General features: G+C 49.8%; 7 protein-coding genes across 7 annotated transcripts; 3 read left to right on the top strand and 4 right to left on the bottom strand.

The window, feature by feature from the left end:
- Positions 1 to 239: 239 nt before the first annotated feature.
- Positions 240 to 1,180, bottom strand: T310_1219 (uncharacterized protein; the record flags this gene model as incomplete). Its single annotated transcript, XM_013475912.1, has 3 exons — positions 240 to 414; positions 482 to 1,059; positions 1,130 to 1,180. 3 exons carry the CDS (start codon positions 1,178 to 1,180, stop codon positions 240 to 242), a joined length of 804 nt encoding a protein of 267 aa, XP_013331366.1.
- A 596-nt stretch (positions 1,181 to 1,776) lies between these two features.
- On the bottom strand, positions 1,777 to 2,684 carry T310_1218 ((S)-2-haloacid dehalogenase; the record flags this gene model as incomplete). Its single annotated transcript, XM_013475911.1, has 3 exons — positions 1,777 to 1,818; positions 1,919 to 2,442; positions 2,513 to 2,684. The coding sequence occupies 3 exons, from the start codon at positions 2,682 to 2,684 to the stop codon at positions 1,777 to 1,779; spliced, it is 738 nt and encodes a 245-aa protein (XP_013331365.1).
- Positions 2,685 to 2,978: 294 nt separating this feature from the next.
- Positions 2,979 to 3,826, top strand: T310_1217 (uncharacterized protein; the record flags this gene model as incomplete). The annotated part of the gene is made up of 2 exons (XM_013475910.1): positions 2,979 to 3,173; positions 3,260 to 3,826. The coding sequence occupies 2 exons, from the start codon at positions 2,979 to 2,981 to the stop codon at positions 3,824 to 3,826; spliced, it is 762 nt and encodes a 253-aa protein (XP_013331364.1).
- Positions 3,827 to 4,955: 1,129 nt separating this feature from the next.
- On the top strand, positions 4,956 to 6,271 carry T310_1216 (uncharacterized protein; the record flags this gene model as incomplete). Its single annotated transcript, XM_013475909.1, has 3 exons — positions 4,956 to 4,994; positions 5,058 to 5,228; positions 5,306 to 6,271. 3 exons carry the CDS (start codon positions 4,956 to 4,958, stop codon positions 6,269 to 6,271), a joined length of 1,176 nt encoding a protein of 391 aa, XP_013331363.1.
- Positions 6,272 to 7,220: 949 nt separating this feature from the next.
- T310_1215 (Translation initiation factor IF-2) lies at positions 7,221 to 10,239 on the bottom strand (the record flags this gene model as incomplete). Its single annotated transcript, XM_013475908.1, has 3 exons — positions 7,221 to 7,372; positions 7,456 to 10,126; positions 10,216 to 10,239. 3 exons carry the CDS (start codon positions 10,237 to 10,239, stop codon positions 7,221 to 7,223), a joined length of 2,847 nt encoding a protein of 948 aa, XP_013331362.1.
- Positions 10,240 to 10,617: 378 nt separating this feature from the next.
- Positions 10,618 to 12,015, top strand: T310_1214 (Mitochondrial carrier protein (Ymc1); the record flags this gene model as incomplete). The annotated part of the gene is made up of 5 exons (XM_013475907.1): positions 10,618 to 10,726; positions 10,934 to 10,945; positions 11,002 to 11,138; positions 11,266 to 11,897; positions 11,985 to 12,015. The coding sequence occupies 5 exons, from the start codon at positions 10,618 to 10,620 to the stop codon at positions 12,013 to 12,015; spliced, it is 921 nt and encodes a 306-aa protein (XP_013331361.1).
- A 424-nt stretch (positions 12,016 to 12,439) lies between these two features.
- Positions 12,440 to 18,159, bottom strand: T310_1213 (MFS transporter; the record flags this gene model as incomplete). Its single annotated transcript, XM_013475906.1, has 24 exons — positions 12,440 to 13,076; positions 13,137 to 13,260; positions 13,342 to 13,361; positions 13,422 to 13,521; positions 13,593 to 13,608; positions 13,677 to 13,800; positions 13,901 to 14,124; positions 14,295 to 14,312; positions 14,465 to 14,480; positions 14,564 to 15,152; positions 15,229 to 15,260; positions 15,332 to 15,350; positions 15,441 to 15,466; positions 15,616 to 15,678; positions 15,925 to 16,079; positions 16,194 to 16,229; positions 16,291 to 16,368; positions 16,409 to 16,506; positions 16,560 to 16,581; positions 16,636 to 16,903; positions 16,957 to 17,070; positions 17,123 to 17,194; positions 17,256 to 17,265; positions 17,487 to 18,159. 24 exons carry the CDS (start codon positions 18,157 to 18,159, stop codon positions 12,440 to 12,442), a joined length of 3,534 nt encoding a protein of 1,177 aa, XP_013331360.1.
- Positions 18,160 to 18,637: the final 478 nt, after the last annotated feature.

Genomic DNA, 18,637 nt, shown 5'->3' with positions numbered 1-18,637 from the left:
ACATGGATGCAGGTGTCTCCGGAACGCGACAGTGTTGCCGCAGCGGTTACCTTGCCGCTTTCAGTAGATAAGAGATAGCTGCCCTGATAGTTGAGCTGCCCTCCAGACCTACTGAAAGAGATGCGTCTCCCCTGTCCAGGAGTTGCTTCACAGGTCTATAAATCTAAGAGGAAATCCCGAACGCCTAAACAGGAGGAACAGAATCGATAGAAGCTTCGAATAATCGCAGATATGGCAGATCATGAAGGGTCGTCGCGATATTCAGCTTCTACTCTGTGGGCCCTTTGTTCCTCGATCTGTCTCCTTTTCCGTTCAAGTTCGGATGCCCAAATGGCGGAGCCAGCGGCTGTCGTTAGAAGGAAAAACATCGACAGCATTGGGACCAACTGAAGGACGAGAGCGACTGTTCCGAACCTGCACATAGTTGATGGGTTAATCACGAATCCACAAGTTGCTACCTTCCAAGCTGGGAGAAACTCACGCGGTATATTTCAACTGGCGTCTACGGATAAACTGCTTCCTCTCCTTTTTGGTGAAGTCGAGCAGCTGGAAATACCTCCAATGATGAAATGGACCGGCTCTGTATCCGGTCAAGACGAGGAACATGGGCACTCCGGCCACCGGGACCAGATTCAGCGGGAGCAAGACAATAAACTCGATAATTTGCCGAAGGGAGAAGGGCGCGTAGACAGCACTCGTTGTAGGTTTGCCGAGTTTCTGGACAGGATCTGCGCCATCGGGATGGAGGACCCTCTCTCTTCGGATGAGCTCTTCGTGGCCTTCATTCAGGAGGACAGCGTCGAAGACATCGACCAAGGTCTCGTCCACGAAGAATGCTTCGAAGAGCGCGCCAACCAGAGCCGCCCCTTCGCCTAAAACCAGGAACAAGCCGTTGACCCAAGCACCCGAGCCCTGAAAGATGGCCAGGAATGCGACTTGCGGCAGGTACGTAAAGAGGAACAGGATGGTGTAAATGAAACCGGAGAGCAGAACTATCGGCACCAGGCGACTGCGAAAGAGAGGCCAGAGGAAGGGATGGGTCAGGAAGTAGAAAATTCCCTGGGAATAGCATTATTATTATGGTGTCAGGAGACGCGGGACTGCAAGTCCATCCGGGTTTGCGACTTACTCGTATCGGATGCAACCAAGTTGCATTGCTAAGGTCCAGCGGATCCGACATGCTGCGCATTGATAGCAGAGACTACATGGACAATATCTCTCAAATTGCCAACGCAGGAGAGAGGACAGAAGTCTGGCTGTGCTTCGGAAGTGCCATGCGCGCCGCGATTTTCGCCAGGTGTAAGTTACGAGGCTCGTACTGTACGGTAAGCTCGTATCACGTGCATGGGGCATCTGCCCATCTTCGTCAAAAGAACAAATTAGCTTTTTACAGCTGGACAAGTCGCTAATCAAGGAGCTTTTTGCAATTTGAATAGAATCCATAGCACGTAGGCCTGCATGGAGGAAATACAATAATTAATTAATAAATGTGTTGATGGATCATGTGCTCTGTAATTCTCGTTTTATCGATAAGCACCTCCTGCCAACGCATAAAAGCCCACAAATTTTTCCCTCGCCGGAAACTTTCTTCCCTTCTTTTCTCCCAATCATTCAAAAAACGCCCCCTTCTTATTCACTCTGAATTCCAACATCGCTCCCATGGAATCTTTCTAGAGGGGAAACGGGAGGGGAGAATAAATGCTGCTGGCTTACCCCGAAACTTCCTTTACTACGTGTGGAGGCTTTTTCGGAAATGTTTACAGCGCTACATTCCGTTTAATTTAATTCCATGGCATGGCTGACGGCTTGCGGCAGCGTCTATGCTTGATGAGAATCGCGTTTATAAAATTTGAGGCAAAGTATGGATAGTGGTGATATTTATCTGTCACCGACCGCGCTGTTCGATGATCGCGCGTACGATCTCGTCAAGACCAGCGCCGATCACCGTCGGCTGCAGCTCTGGCATCACGGCATCCTGCCATCCGTGACCTGCTCTATCCACCCAAGCGGCTTTCATTCCAACACTTCGCGCACCTACTATGTCAAAGGGATTGCCGCTTACGAGCCACATGTCTCCCATCTGCGATTGTTGTTTCCCCATTTTCTCCGCAAGATGAAAGTAGACCTCCGGCGCCGGCTTATACTTCTTGACGCTGTCCACCGTCACCATGTCGTGGAACACCCCAGCATGGGGTGACAAGTCCTTGGAGTGAAATACCGAGTTGGAGACCATTGACTGAGTCCCATTGGAGAACACGACAGCAGTGATGTCGGGGTTGGCGGCAAGGCTGGTCAGAGCCGGTATCACGTCCGGAAACGTAGACAGAGAATCATACGCCTTCATAAGCACGTCGATGTCTTCGTTTCGTAGTTCGGCATTACTCTCAGCCAATGCATGTGACAGTGAGTTTCTGGTGACGTTGAAGAAGGTGTCAAATTGCCCTGGAGGACGTAAGGATAGTTAGTCAAATCCACTGCAGCTGTAATCGTCGAACAGACCACTCCGACACACCCATGCTGTTCAATCTCCACGTGTATTCCAGCTGATACTTTCTCCATGCCGTCGCGATTTGAGAGGCTTTTTGTTCCGAGCCAACCAATCCCTCGAGCTGTTTTGCGATAGACCCTGTCGAGAGCAGCGTTCCGTATAGATCGAACGCGATGATGGTCTTGTTTGCTGCCATTCTGTTTTGCGGGAAAGTCCTGTAGGAAATTCAGCAGTAGAAGCTCCCCGTGTGCGTGTCAAAATTGAATCTCTCGTCTTCTTTTAATTCCTGCCCTGAGTCTGATGTGGATTAGTATGGATTGCCATGTGCGATGATGTCAGTTCCTCAGAGGAATTCCCGAAAGCGGGGGCGGAGATAAAGTTAACCTTAAAGATCAACGTCACGTCTTTTCTATGCTGACATACGTCTGTGTCTTGTTTTCTTTTTTTCCTTTTCCCCGTCCCAGTCCTCCACCATTACACAATTGCTTCCATGAGCTTTCAAGGCGACGGTGGAAACAATTATGAAGTCTTCAGAGAATGTGTCTCAGGATCGATAGTCGAAAGGTCAAATGAGGCCAAGAAGCCTGCAAGAGCAGCGAGAAGAAAGAAAGCGAAGAAACGTGCAGACACAGAAGACTTGACGGACAAAGAGCAAGATCCTGAAGAGCTGGCCGATTTTATAGATGTACTACCATCTTTTCTCCTTTAGAAGGCGATTGATCGTGTTGGTATCGTGAAGCTAATACATACCTCTGTTCTGCTCTGTACTAGTTCATAGCTTCGGAGACATTCTCCGCACTGCCAGAAGAAGTACAAACCCTCTCGTATTCGGCCATTCAGCGTGATGACTCGTTGGCCCGTAAATACAAGGATCCAATGATCCCACGCTCACTTCTGGAGTCCCTAACGGCAGCCGTTCCTGTGACTGTGTCTGAATCTCTGGCCGTATATGGCATCATTCCCGAGTCCACAGACCTGCCTGATTTTCTTCGCCCCATTCTGTCGGACTACATCTCGTCCGTGACGGCAGGACCCCCCGTCTGGGCTACCACGCGCACGATGGCCTGTGAGATCTGCGATCGAGACTGGATCCCGCTGTCGTACCACCATCTCATCCCCAAGGAGGTTCATGACAAGGTGCTGAAGCGGGGGTGGCACGAGGAATGGAGGCTTAACAGCGTCGCGTGGCTCTGTCGGGCCTGCCACAGCTTCGTGCATCGCATGGCGAGCAATGAGGAATTGGCTCGCGAATGGTACACTGTTGACCGGATCCTGCAGAGAGAAGATGTGCAGGATTGGGCGAAATGGGTGGGAAGAGTCAGATGGAAGGCACGGTAGAAGACCTGGTTCAATATGCAGCGAGTTTAGTCTCAAATAGGCTTATTTCCTGGTATCAAAAAACTTCTCAAATATGGTAATTCTTGAGCAAATGCCATGATGATTACAGCTTCTAACACGCTGGTATGGATGTACGAGTATTCAAGCTAACATCTTTCCCAAACTGGTCAATTCTTTCTAGTTGAGATGAGACGATAAGTTAGGTACTTTGACAGACACGTCTGCCCTGTTGCTCCTTCCATCTTGTAATCGCTCTTAAGACGTAGTCTTCCAATAGCCTCTGGTCATAGCTTTGTCACTGTAAGCAGTAGATACGGTAAATTTCTCTTCGAGGGCTTCATTTACTGCCGAATCCTAGTCGAATGGATCACATTGAGCACAAATTACAAGTTACTAATCGGGATTCTCCGCTTCTCTCTATCGAGAATTCGCTCTGAAGGCCTCTCGAGGGTTATGTAGCCCCAAACAAGACCAGTTGATAGGTGGATTCTTTTTGAGTCATTGCCCTGCAGCCAGTGAATCCCCCATCGGGATTCACCGTTCTTTGTTGCTCTTGACGATCGCCTGGCGTACTCCCTTTGCTTCATTCATTAGCAGTCGGCTACTGATAGTAAACATCGTGTCGTGTACGAGCCTCTGACAACGTAAATACCCCCTCTAGGTCTCTATTTCTCTCTTTCATCTCTTTCCCCCTTTCCCAACAACTAGATTGTTCGCGCTCTTGTTCGTCAGCCCCTGCACTCTCTATCAAGCTTCAAACTCTCTTTGCTATCCATCTTTATCAAGCTTTCTTCTTCGATCTGAAACACTCTTTCATAAAGCCATCTCGCTGGTCAGCAATCCTTTTCAGCGATCGTCTTCATCTCTTTCTCGAGATACGTTGTTGAACAGCCATCTTCTCCATAAGTGGCTGTTCACAAAGTTACCTTCTTCATCTTTATCTCGTTACCTTGGTCAAACACCTTTCCTTCATCGGCGATCATTTCCAATCTGCTTTCTGGCACAGCCGGCTTTGAAAACCATCTTCTTTGAACCAACCTTCTTGATCGTGTCTCTCGTGATCCTACCAGATCATTTTTCATCCCTCGGAACAAAACACACCACACATTTCCGCAAGAACACCAACAAAATGCTTCGAGTTCAGGAGCTCCATAGGCCAGAATATCAAGTAAGTTCATCGTCATGTCATATTCATCAAGACGAAGAGATCAGACGCTAATATCCCACACAGAACAACTACCTTGTTCAGGTGTACGTGTCCCATGTCAACAGTGTTATCCGCGACAACGCGGCCACCGGGGACCACAGGCTCTCCATCAGAGCCAGCATCGAAAGCCGCATCATCAAGCTCATCCACGAGGCCGACTTCCCCCTGGAGTACAAGATAGCGTGCACCAGTATGGTACGTTCTTCCTCATCTTCCTCTTCCTCTTCCTCTTCCGCTTTCCACCTTCCTCTTCTTTTTCTAACGTTCAATAGATCCTTCATACAGACGCCTTCGACGTCTACTGGATCGGTCTGAAGGATCTGTACCAGCTCCCAAGCCCCTGCATCGCGCGACTCCAGCCAAACTGGGAGCTGGTCAACTCGGTGCACGCGCCGCCGACCCAATCCCCCGTAACGTCGGAATCCTCAGAGGACGAGGCCGAGGCGGTTGGCGCTGACGAGTACGACAAATTCGACAGCGACGAAGACATGGAGCAGTCGCCAACTGCCGAGGCTCCGAGGGCTCCATCACCAGGCACGTCCTCGGACTGGAGCTCCTCGGAGGACTCTGGCAGCCACATCATCTCGGCTGACCAGGTCCCTCGCGCCTTCTGGGAGATTCCCGGCGCAAAGCTGCCCCCTCTCTACGACCCGGGCAGCACAGCTTCCTCCTCTCCCGAGCCTGAGAGGAGAGAAGATTTTACGGGGGTGACAAAATGCAGCATCGACAATCCGGAAGACCCCTCCCTCTTCTTGTGGCCGACGTTCGCAGACGACCCTGTCGACGACGACAACAACAACAATACGCCGCAGCAACAACAGCAACCAGGGTCGTCTGCGGACGCCGGCCGAGGCGGCAAGCGCCCCCGCCGCGCTGCCGGCAAGAAACCCGCCGCCTCTCGCAAGGCCCAAGCACCTCCGAAACCCAAGAAAAAGAAAACGTCACGCGGAGGTGCAGCGGCTGGGGGTCGGAGACGGGTGGGAGGAAAAACCCCGTCTGCGCTGAGAAACCTGCTAGACGGGGGGGACAACGACGGCGACGATGACGACGAAAACAATAACAATAACAACGACAACGACAATGTCGTCGTCACCCCTCGTTCCCCTCCCCACTCCCCTCCCGGAGGAGGCCAGCCAACCCCCAATTCTCCTCCGGAGCCGCGGGAAACCAAGCGAAAGGCGGCGAGGGGAGGAGGTCGCGGTCGAGGGTCGTCGAAGCGTGCTAGGGGCGGCGGCTAGACTCCAGGGGGGAGTCGAGGAGGAAGGAGGCACGGCTGGAGGATGGTGGTGGTATGTCTCAACCATTAAACGAACGAAGTACATGTATCCTCTGCTAACATGACATCTTTTCCACAGTTGACCGTATCGGATTGCGTTTCGCGCACGTCTCGTTTTCACGCCATCCTCCAGGCGGGGCCGTGCCTCCTTCCTCTTTTTTTAAAAAAAGAAATCGTTTGTTTTGTTTTTGCCTTTCTTGTATGCGCTTTTTTTCCCCCTGTAAGTAGGTATTTTTTTTGTTGGAGAGTTGGACCTCCGGAACCGCCTTTAGGGCTCTGGACAGCAATGCGTATCTTGTCCTTTCTTTCGCCCGATTATTTGTTTTTTATTCCTGTACATTAGTATTTTTATTATCGTCTGTTGCCGTTGCTGTCTTGCTCTTCTGTCTTGTTTTCTGATACCTGTACAGTACATTAGTTTTTTTAACTCTCAGATCCTCACAGGCGATACACGGGTCAAGAGCAGAAGAATCCATCCATGGCTTTCTCTTCTCCGCTGCATGAATTCATCACCGAAAACGTATTCCAAAACGAACCGTAAGATCTGGACTTCACAAAAAAATACATTATATTTCCTCTCTCATCGTAACCATGACGCTGAAGGAGTTTCGACCCAAAAAAATGATGAAATAATACTGTACATGGAAGAGAAATCCCAAGCACTCACTCATAAGAGAGGAGAAGAAAACCAAAAAAAGGCTGACACTGTAAGAAGCACAGATAACTCCAGATATGCATGCATGCAACCAGGTGACTCTATCGTATATCCCTGCCTTATAATGCCAGTCGAAGAAAATCTGCTACTACACATACATGAGCAGAAAAAAAATAGACCACCGAAAGAGATATCATTATACAGGATAGATCGGGGGGAAGGGAGAAAAGAGTGGTTGGGCGAGAGGGAGATACGCTCAGAGATATCTCTTTTCGTAGATCTCCTCGTAGCACTGGACGTGGTCGCCAACAGCAAAGTCGGTCCAGCCTTCGAAACCCATACCACATTCGGTGTCCTTGCGCATCTCTGTAACGTCTTTCTTGACGTTTTTGAGGGATGCAATAGCACCTGTGATTATGAGTCAGCATGTATGAGACAAGACGAAAACCTAAAGGAAAAGGGAGTCTCAGGAATGAAGAATGGCAACGTACCATCGTAGATGATTTCTTTCCCTCTCAGAACGCGAACCTTCTTAGCTCGACTGATGACACCGTTGCGGACCTTGCAGCCAGCAATGGGAGTCGTCTCCCGCCCTTTGACGGTAATATGGAAGATCTGTCCGATTTCGGCCTCGCCAGTGACGCGCTGAGAGACAGATGGAGGCAGGTGCTCGCTCATTTTAGCCTTCACGTCGTCGATCAATTCATAGATGATGGTGTGCTTCAGGATCTTCACGCCATGGCTTTCAGCCATCCGTGAGATGGTCGGATCGACAGGCGTGTTGAAACAAATGATGTTTGCGTTTGCCATGGCAGCGTGCTTGACATCGAACTCGGTGATGGGACCAACGCCGGAACGGAGTATGTGGGCAAAGATCTCATTGTTACCAATGCCGGAAACTGCGTTCATCAGCGCCTCAGCTGAGCCAGAGACATCCGCTTTTATCAGGAAGTTGATAGCTTTCGGGCCAGTTGGAGCTTCCGTGGACTCCGATTCACCTTCTTCCTCCTCCGCCTCTCGACGCCGTTTCTCGAGGGTCTCCTTGCGAGCCTCGTTGATGACGGCCGTGTCTTGGCTCAGCTTTTGAGTCTCAGCTTTCTCGAGTCGGTATTCAACAACATCCTTCGCTTTCTGCTCGCTGGGTGCCTGAAGAACTTCAGCACCTGCCTCGGGCTGCTCCTTCCAGCCATCGATCTCGACTGGCATTCCGGGCGTAGCCTTGTCGACTGCAACACCAGCCTCGTTTTTCAGGGTACGGATACGAGCCCAGGTCGTACCTGCGACAATGATATCTCCCGGACGCAGTGTTCCTCGTCTCACCAGGACGGTCGCAACGCGGCCGACTTTCTTCGTGGTAGCTTCGACAACCCAACCTTCTGCGTTTCCATCGACAGGAGCTCGATGGTCGAGCAACTCAGACAATGTCACAATCGCCTCCTCAAGATCCAACATCCCCTGGCCTGTCTTGCCACTGACACAGATTGCCTGGACATCACCTCCATAGTCTTCAACGTTAACGTTGTGACGGGCAAGATCTTGCTTAACCCTCTCAGGGTTGACATTTTCTTTGTCGATCTTGTTGATGGCCACAATGATAGGAACATCTGCCTCTCTGGCATGCTTGATTGCCTCTACTGTCTGCGGCTTGACACTGTCATCCACAGCGACAACCAGGACCACAATATCAGTCATGTTGGCACCGCGACGGCGCATCTCCAAGAATGCAGCATGGCCAGGTGTATCCAGGAACGTGATAGTCTTGCCGGATGGCATCGCCACGGAGAAAGCGCCGATGTGCTGGGTGATACCGCCGTGCTCAGAAGCCGCGATGGAGGATTTACGGAGCCAGTCAAGAATGGTGGTTTTACCGTGGTCAACGTGACCCATAATCGTTACCACCGGCGGTCGCGAGGGTAGAGCAGACTTGTCTTCCGGTTCAGGCGCAGCCTTCAAATCCTCTTCCTCCGTCTCGAAGATTGGCTCAAAATTGTACTCGGACGCGATCAGCCCTGCGGTCTCTGCATCCAGCACATGGGTGTACGTCACGCCTTCGAAACCCATCTCCTCCATGCGCGCAACAAAATCTGTGGGTCGGACACCAAGGATGTCGGCCAGATTGATCACACTGATGAATTCCGGAAGATAGAGAGGCGTCGGGGGTGCATCGACCTCCTTCTGTTGCGACTTCAATTTCTTTTTGCGCTTGCGCTCTTCTCTGCGACGACGGCGCTCATCCTCGTCATATTCCTCGTCTTCAAAGTCAGATTCTTGCTGTCTGGTGTTCTTCGGACGCTTGGACTTCTGCGAGCGGACCTCCTCCTCTTCGGATGGATCCATCCATCTTCCGCTTCTCGAGGAAGGCTCTTCAGACGACGCCTTTGCTTCAGCTTCCCGTTGCTGAGCATACGCGCGCATTGCCCTCTCCCGGGGCGAGAGACGATCGCTCTGGCTACTTGGGTCGTTAAGCTTTCCATCCTTCCAGTCCTCTATCACTGACTGGCCCAACTTTCGGATCTTGACAGTCTGTTTTGAAAGGTCCACCCGCTTGAAATTAGGCAAAAGATCCGGGCGGGTGGTGTAACATGCCGGGCACTTGTCATTTATCCCGAAAACTCTGTAGTGGCACTCCGGACAGTCCCAATCTTCGAGACGGAGATGCCGAGGGATTTTGACCTTCCCTTGCTGTAACCGCTTCCAAGGTTTGAGCCCTGGTTGATCCGACCGATAAGGGTTCGCGCGGTTTATCACGAACGTCAGGGGATCATCCTTGCTTTCCGACGGCCCATTTGTATTCGTATCCTCTTTGGATTTCGTATCTTTTTTGGATTTTGTATCTTCTTTGGATTTTGTATCTTCTTTGGATTGCGGCTCCTGCTTAGGTTTCAGCATCCCTGACGACAAAATAGCCTGTCTGCTTGCTTCCTCACTCGCACTGAGAGTGGAAGTCTTCTTTGGCTGTTGAGCGCCCCATCCTCCGCCGAATTTCCGAGGGAAGGATGACCGGGAGGCCGTGCTGTCTTCCGCCTCGTTTTCGGGAGCGGTCGCCTGGCCCGATTGATCTGCACGCGAGGACAAGTGGAACTCACGGCGTCTTGTCGGTGGAAGGAGCGCTCGTCCGCTCCTGACGGCGCAGGCTGGGTGGACGGCCTGACATCGTCTCAGCTATGGAGCAGTCAGCTGCAACATTCATCATTATTCATCATCACGATCAAGATCGATTGGAGATCCGGCAGAAGGGGCAAGATGCGTACCCTCGCAAGCGCTCTCCTCTGCATCGTGAACTGGTCTCCCAGCAAGGCAAGACCAGCGAGTGTCTGGGGATTGCTGAAGCCAAACTTCTGCGGCTCGATCTTGTTTTTTTCGACTTTCCGCGGGCTTGGCGCTTCGGCCGGCCTGTCAGCGGGGCCGCGTCACGTGGGTCGGCGACGTTGGCGAATCACGTCGGCTGCTGACATCGCGGAGTCTGGACGCTGCGATACCTGGGCCTTGCGCAATCGGCCTGGTGGATAAGAGTGAAAAGATAGGCGGACCCCCAGCCAGGCGAGCACTCACTATCTCTCTTCCCTGTGCTTTCTAGGAGCAGAGACACAAGCAATCCTGCGCCCGACTGGCCTGGTGAGCAGCGTTTGAGCAGCGGTCCTGGCACGTGCACGATGGAGGACTGGGAAAAGACGGAGAAGGACCTGCAGAATGAAGGGTGGGTGCGGACGGCCAAGGACCTCTTCGCAGGGGCCGCGGGGGGCATCACTCAGGTTCTGATGGGTATGTTTGATGTCTCTTTTCAAGGGCATTCTGCGCTCTTTGGAAATTTGCGCCTCTGATTGGCGCGGTCACGTTTAACTCTCAATTGCAATTGGTGATAACGTGACTGGCCGTCCCTGGCTACTGTCGAAGCGTCCCTATATGCCTGCAAATCTCCTGCTTTTATTTCCGCGCAAATTGAAAGATTGCGAGGCTAACTCCAGACAGGTCAACCGTTTGGTACGTTCGCGCAGTCAAGGCATTCCAATGGCCATTGACCATCTAACTCTCCACAGATATTGTCAAGGTGCGACTGCAGACGACCAGCCAGTACTCAAGCGCCTTTGATTGCGCCGCCAAAATCCTGAAAAATGAAGGCCCTCTGGCTTTCTACAAGGGCACCTTGACCCCATTGGTTGGAATTGGAGCTTGTGTAGGTGTCTAGTCTTTCTGCCTCCAAGGTCGGAATGAGAATCGTGGACGCGCTGCCAGGATTCCTCTCTCCCTGTCTATTTGTGTTGTGTATCTATTTGAATCTCGAGTGCTAAGAACTGTCGCAGGTCAGCGTTCAATTCGGTGCCTTCCATGAGGCACGGAGACGTTTCGAGGAAATCAACGCGAAGAAGTCTCCTGCCAATACTGGTCTGACCTACACGCAATATTACCTCGCTGGAGCCTTCGCCGGTATCACCAACTCGGTGCTCTCGGGACCCATCGAGCATGTCCGTATCCGCCTGCAGACGCAGCCACATGGAGCTCAGCGGCTGTACAACGGGCCGCTCGACTGCGTCCGCAAGCTGTCCGCCCACGAGGGCGTCTTGCGCGGCCTCTTCCGGGGACAAGTGGTCACCATCTACCGAGAAGCCCAAGCGTACGGCGTGTGGTTCTTGACCTTCGAGTACCTCATGAACCAAGACGCCAAGCGCAACAACATCAGGCGCGAGGACATTTCCAGCATCAGGGTTGCTACCTACGGCGGTCTCGCCGGCGAGGCGCTCTGGATTGCCAGCTACCCGTTCGATGTCGTCAAGAGCAAGATGCAGAGCGACGGGTTCGGTCCGGAGCAGAAGTTCCGCAGCATGACGGACTGCTTCCGGAAGACGTTCGCTGCGGAGGGATTCGGTGGGTTCTGGAAGGGTCTCGGACCGACTCTGCTGAGGGCGATGCCCGTGTCTGCTGGCACGTTCGCGACGTACGTTTTTCCCTTTTAGCAAACCTCATTTTTTTTCCCCCGACATGACAACTGGACAATTACTGACGGATGAATTACTATCTGCAGGGTGGAACTCGTCATGAGAGCGATTGGTTAAGCAGAAATGAAACAAAAAGAAACAAAAAGACAAAAAATAAGTTAATATTGGAAATGATTATGCAGACGATTTTCATTAACAAGTCTTTTTTTTCTCGACATCGGAAAGCTTTCTACTTTCGCATGATATACCAATCAATCAACCAATCAATATCTCAATGGACGTGCTTTTTTGCATATCAAGATTCAGTTCAGTTCAGTTCAGTTCAACACATGAGTGACAAAGACAAAGACAAAAAACAGAGGGAAGTGGATCTCTTGTTTTGCGTCACCCTAGGTAATAGCTAGATATTATATCACGTCCTTTTACTCTTTTTTTCTTTCTTTCTTCCTTTAGATTCATTAGAAATAGATGCATATCTATATATACATGACCAGATCTCTTCCTCCCCTTCCTGCTTCCCTGAGATTTTCTTTTTGTTGTATTACACATTCAAAGAAAAATCACTGAAAAAATCCTGCCACGCCGTCGGGAAATAGAAAAGGTTGAGGCCTGGAAAATCCCACTCGAAGACGAACTGCCGTAGTACGAAGGACTGCAGGTCCGTCTGCGCGTCGAACAGTTCCCAGAAGGATCCTGTGGCGGTACCGCCTCCACTATCACCACCACCACCACCTCCTCCTCCTCCTCCTCCTCCTCCTTCATCTTCCTGATGGTTTGTCTCAGCGGTGGTGGTGGCGGGAGATACAATGTCGGCAGTCTTGCCGAATTTCTCGATACTGAGTTTGAGGATTTGCAGGTAGATGTTGCTGTCGCTGTTGCCTGTTTCGTTTCCTCCTCCTCCGTGATGATGGGTGTTATTATCCGTCCTGGACGGTATCTCCTCTAGCAGACGGTTCCCTTCCTCGAGGAGATGGCGGTTTTCCTCGGCGCTTTCGGGCATCAGTCGCGAAAGCTTCAGCAGGAGCAGGAAGCAGAAGGCGAATTTGGCCCATACGAAGTCCATGGCGTAGCGCAGTTTCCTGAGGTAATGTTCCGGCTCGGCGGTGATGAGCTGGAGATGCTTTCTTGCGCTTCTCTTGGCTTTGAGGAGGAAATTCCGTTCCGTGGGAGACATGGCGCTGAGGATTTGTCAGTTCGTTCGCCTAAGGGGTTGTATGTAGATGGGATCTCAAACGTACGCAACATTTTCCACTCCCATGTATCTCAGCACTTTGCAGTATACCATCATCTCCGCCCAGCATTTCTGTATGCTGAGGTTGACCAAGAGTGATGACCTCTCGTCTCCTGCGGTCCTGGAGCTTTCTGCCATCAGTGGAAAGCAGAAAGGAGCAAACGTTAGCTAATCCAAAGGAAAAAAAAGGCACTGCGTAACTTCTGTCTTACTCATTATCCTAACCCAATCACTGTTATCGCAAGAGTTAGCAATTACGTCCGGCTAGAAATCGATCTGCGGAATCACCTACTCAAACCACACGTCAAGGTCAAGTTTTGCCTCGCGGACGAAATCATTGACATCCAGTCGCTCGAGACTCGTGTCTCTGCTCAGCGAGTCATTCGTCTTGGCTGTGATTTCATTACAGGAACATCAACTTGTTGCACATTAAAAAAAAACACAAAGTTATTTCTTGGCTTACCTCTGAGAAAGTTCAACTATAATGAGAGGCAGAGATAAAGATATTAGTGTCGATACTCTCTTCTAGAGAATACGTAGATCATACCTCAACCTGAGACAACAGTCGCAAATCCAACGCCGTCGAGGACGGATGGTTCAGCAGTATTCTACACCGACGCGGATCTCCAGTTTCCCGGATCGCTGGGGGTTTGCCTGCATCCACACAGAAGCTATTAATTAATTACTGTCAGCATCTGTGTGTGAAGAAAGAAAGAGCCTTCATGGGAAGACGGGGTCCCTGACATATGCTCCAGAACCAAAAGACCAAACCAGACTCTGGCCTTGCGCATCAGCAACCGCTCCTCTCTGTCGAATTCATTGTTATTATGAATAATATTAACGCCACTGGACGATTCATCGGTATTATCTCGCAGAGATAGTCGTTGGATTAGTTCTCCATACGCCTCGTGCAGTTTCAGATCGAGTGCCATGCGCGTCGCAAAGGACAAGAATAGAGAGCGCTCGGAGGTATAGCACGCTATAACCAGCATTGCCTGGACCGATTCCAAGCAGCTCATTCTCTGGTTCTGGATTACAATGTTGACGCACTTCTTCAGCTCGACATTTAACAGCTCTGACATGTGGAAATCCGATCCTTCGAGTAAAATAAAAAAAAGGTTAGCATCACGGAATCATACAGCAGCCAAGGCGAGTCTTCTCTTACTGTTTGTGACACGGCAGCCTATTGTACAGATAGCGTTGAACAAAATACTGCTGCGAGAACGGACACTTTCAAAGGTATCGCATTGCGGATCGAATATCGGAATAAATCGATCCTATTATTGCAACCCGTAAGCTGACGTTCAAGCAACTATTTCCTTTTTACCAACTTACACATCCTTCGAAAAAGCTGTATGAATCATTTTTGCAATCAGTCATGTTAAACACTACTCACTCGAGTCACTCCGTTTCTATCATATAAGCTCCACTCACGTTGTAAACGCCAAAACGGCCTGCTCTCTACTGATCAATCCCTTCACGATAAAGTCAGGAACAGGCCCATCCTGAATTTCGAAATTGGAGCGTTTCCTTTTCATGCTCGTTGCAGGATGGGGTTCGAGCAGCGACTGGATGGGGATTTCCCCCGGCGTAGAGCCCAACTGCGAAGACCGCTGGTCATGGCTGGCAGCGTTTTTATCCACCTCGGAAGAAGAAGGAGCTGGATGAAAGTACGTCAAACTGTCCAGTTGGGTGGTGGACTGCGGTGTCGGCGTGAAGACGCTTCCGCTGCCATAGACTTGCTGCGGCAAGTTCGACGGATCTACTACGTCGATTTGAGGTCGCGGCGGTATCTGAGACGTTGACGTTTGCGAATCAGAGCGCTGAAGCAGCTGTCGCACCTCGTTCAACTGGTCAGCCAGACGCCGCACCTCGAATTCGAGGTTCTCAATTCTCCTGTTACATTTATGTAGTCTGTTAGAAGAGGGTGAAACATTCTCAGATCCAATTTGCGAATTCATACTCGATAGTAGGATCTTTGGGCACTTCAAAGAAAACGCAGGTTTTTCCAGTTGCATGACATCTGCAAAGGAGAATCAGTATCATTATATGCATACATGTACATGTAGTTCGAAGTCGGAGCTACCGGGTCCACTTACCTCGAGCATGGCCTCTTTCCATCACATTTGACCTGCACCACCATCGGACTTAGTCGCCATTCTTAAAGTTCTGTTATTTCTTATGGAATTAGCATCGTCTCACCTTCGATTGTCGACAAGAACTGCAAGCTTTCTAGGAGTCTGTCAGCTATTCATTCCCATCGGAACAAGTCCGACTCCAATATACATATCGATCGACATCGCGAACTTACAGGAATCCTCTTCTTTCCAGTAACTACTGTAGAAACGTTCGGAGAAACATCCGGTTCCATTTTCTTTTTTTAAATTGAATGGCGCACTTTGGATTGTGGAAGGAGATGTTTGTTGTTCGGAAGATAGCTTTACGAGGCCTCAAAAGGCGGGGCGGAGATGCCTGTCACCTCATACGGAGAGAAGGCCTCGCTTATATACATAGTCTGGGTGGGGATCGACTGTTGATCAATTAAAGAGCTATATATCAAATAATTACATATTTGTTTCAGAAGGACGATGGCAGTTGAAAATTTATGAATCTCGAGTATGGATGGCTACAGACATTGCAAATAGTTCAATGCATTGTCATAGCTTGATTGTTGAACTTTAAGCGCACGGAACTGCATACAAGGCGACACAGAAGAGTCACAGCACATTCATACTACATAAAATAATACAACAATTCCTCGATCCTTCGCGAAGCGCGCCTCTTAGTATACGTACACAAAGTCCTCGTTTTGCCAGTCGGTCAAATCATCAAGCGAATTGTCGTGGCCTTGGTTCTGTGAGGTCTTCACAGCCTCTGTGTCTTCGACTGCACGAACAGCGTTCATCGAGTGATCAACCATTTTGCCTTGTTTGCCCATGCTTACTCGCTTCTGTTCATGCATGTGGTTGAGGATCTTTAAGTATCCCATTTGAATCCTGTGCAATAATCGTTCGTCAGATATGCCTTGAAGGGTTGGAGAAGGTTCATATCAGGGATAACATACGCATATAGCACTATCAACACAATGAATAGCACAAGGCTAAATAATACCAGTCAGAGATCATGTTCCACGTGTAGTTTCAATAGCGGAAGCAACTCACTTTGATATAAGACCACGACGATACAGGGGCGCTTCCCCTGTTGTATACAACGTCGGCCCAATGACCTGAGCCAGTTAGCTGTTGAGTTTCATAGACCGTTCTGCATTCATGTACTTACATTACCAGCAGATTGTCCCACAATCATGAAAGCCGTAGTAATCTTTTTCTTGGTCTCCCCAGCAGTATTTCCTGCAGACCAGGAATAGATCAATGGAGCTAAAACACGGATCAGTAGAATGAACATGGACCAACATGCTGATGAATCTTACTTATTCCCGGGTATACAGATATCTTAACACACACGTTAGTAAAACGAGCTTCCTCGAATATTTGTAAAGGGCTTACCAGATAATACCCCACAAGCAAGGGGCCTCTGTGTGCGGCATCATGGGCGATAATGAGCAGCATAACACACCCAATGATGGGTGGAACCGACAAAAGCATAAGAACCGGTCCTTTCAGCTTCCAGACCATTGCCAACCATGCACCTCCCATTGTTGCTATCAGCTGAACTGCTCCAAAGGGCATGTTGAAAAGAATTGACGTGAACTGATCATAGCCGAAGCCCTTGATGATCAGGGGACCGAAGGTTGAAACTCCCCCGCTGGGAATACTGAAACTCGGTAAGCAAATTTTCATTAAAGATGTTGTGGTCTCATCACTTACGAAATAGAGAATAACATGGCAAACCACAGCCAAGTTTTCATATCCAGAAAAGCCTCCTTCACATGATCCCATTTCCAAACATAATTCTTGATACCCTGCTGGTTCATTCGCAATCTGAAATGACAGTGAGCACTCAAAAACACACAAAGTCACTCAATTTGCTCACCTTTCAATGGCAATGAGTTTGTCTTCTTCTTTCAGGAATTTGGCTTTCAAGGGGGTGTCCGGCATGAAGAATCTAAACCAAGATTAGGGACCACAAACCACACATCTAGATGGATACAAGAGTTCAAACTTACAGCACGATGGCTGAAAATGCCACAGTAACAAGGCCAAAGAACAAGAAGATGATCTGTTTCGAATGTAAGTCAAGCGTCACACATGACTCGAATAAGGCCAACAGACTTGATAAGGAGCAAAAATGGAGGAAGAAATATGCCCAAGACCCCAAGAGATGAGGCTGCCGAACTATGAATACGATAACGCATCAGTATAGGAAAGCCCTATCGACAGGCTAATAACGCACTCACCATGTTCGTAATACCATTCATTGCGTACCATGCGCCCAGCCTCACAGGTTGCTCTCGTCTCCGGTACCACATCTGAGTTATGGCGATGAAAGCCGGTGCTAAACTCCCACACATGGTCAATGTACAGCATCTGAACGGGTTCCAAGAAGCAGTTCTTACCAATTCCTGCTTCAAAAGCCCCAAGAAACATCCGACAGACAAGCAGTCCTCCGAAATTATGCGCCGCTGTCATCGCAGAGAGGACAGCACCCCACGCAAACACTGAAACTGCAAGGAACTTTCCCAATGGTAATTTCACCAGGGTATATGCCACGATTGGTTGGCACACAAGCTGCGCGAGATAGACGACAGATCCCAGCCATGAATACTGTAAGCCATGCAGGTTTGTCTTTTCAATAAGGCCGAAGACAGAAGCATATGCGAGGGTTGTCTTGTCCAGCGATTGCAGGAAATATATTCCCAGAATGATTGGTAGGATCCTGAGGTCGATTTTCCGCAGCACTCGGGCATTGTTCTCCGGGGTCAGCACTGCGCTGTGGCCGCTGTCCTCGAGCAGCTCGACAGCTTTGTCCTTCCTGGAGAGGTCTTCAAGGTGAGTGGCCCGCGGTTCAGCTTCGATGGCCTCCACTGAATCTTCCTGGTGCATTTTTGGGTTATCATGCTTATGAGACATGATGCTATGAACACAGATTTCGCAGAGATCTGCACAGATTTATCAGACAAGTAATAAGATTCTCGACTGTCACCGCAAACCTTTTGATTGAGATTTGATAAATGGCTAATCTCCGCAGAGTCTCTGTTCCAGGAATAACGTCGTCCTTTGGCACTTCAATGCGGAGGACCTGAAATGATCAGACAGAATAGTGATAAGGAGAAAAAGCAAACTCAGGACTTATAAGGCACCCAAATTGTGCCAACTGGGTAAAAGTCATGACAACAGAGTTTCTAGAACACATTAACAATGACGGTCAATTTATCTCCTGATGCAGCTGACGCCGAGGCTCTGAGGAGGCCTGTGTTGCTATCCAAATCGGCTTTCGGCCTTGAGATCCGGTGGCCGCGTCCATGATAGCCGTCTAAGGATATAGCCGGGGAAGGTGAATTTCCGGGGAACACAAATCGCGGGGGAAGAGCATCTGTCAACCTCCACA

Source organism: Rasamsonia emersonii, assembly GCF_000968595.1.
Source record: "Rasamsonia emersonii CBS 393.64 chromosome Unknown ctg1118621759979, whole genome shotgun sequence".
NCBI lineage: Eukaryota > Fungi > Ascomycota > Eurotiomycetes > Eurotiales > Trichocomaceae > Rasamsonia > Rasamsonia emersonii.
This window is presented reverse-complemented; position numbering and strand designations above follow the sequence as displayed.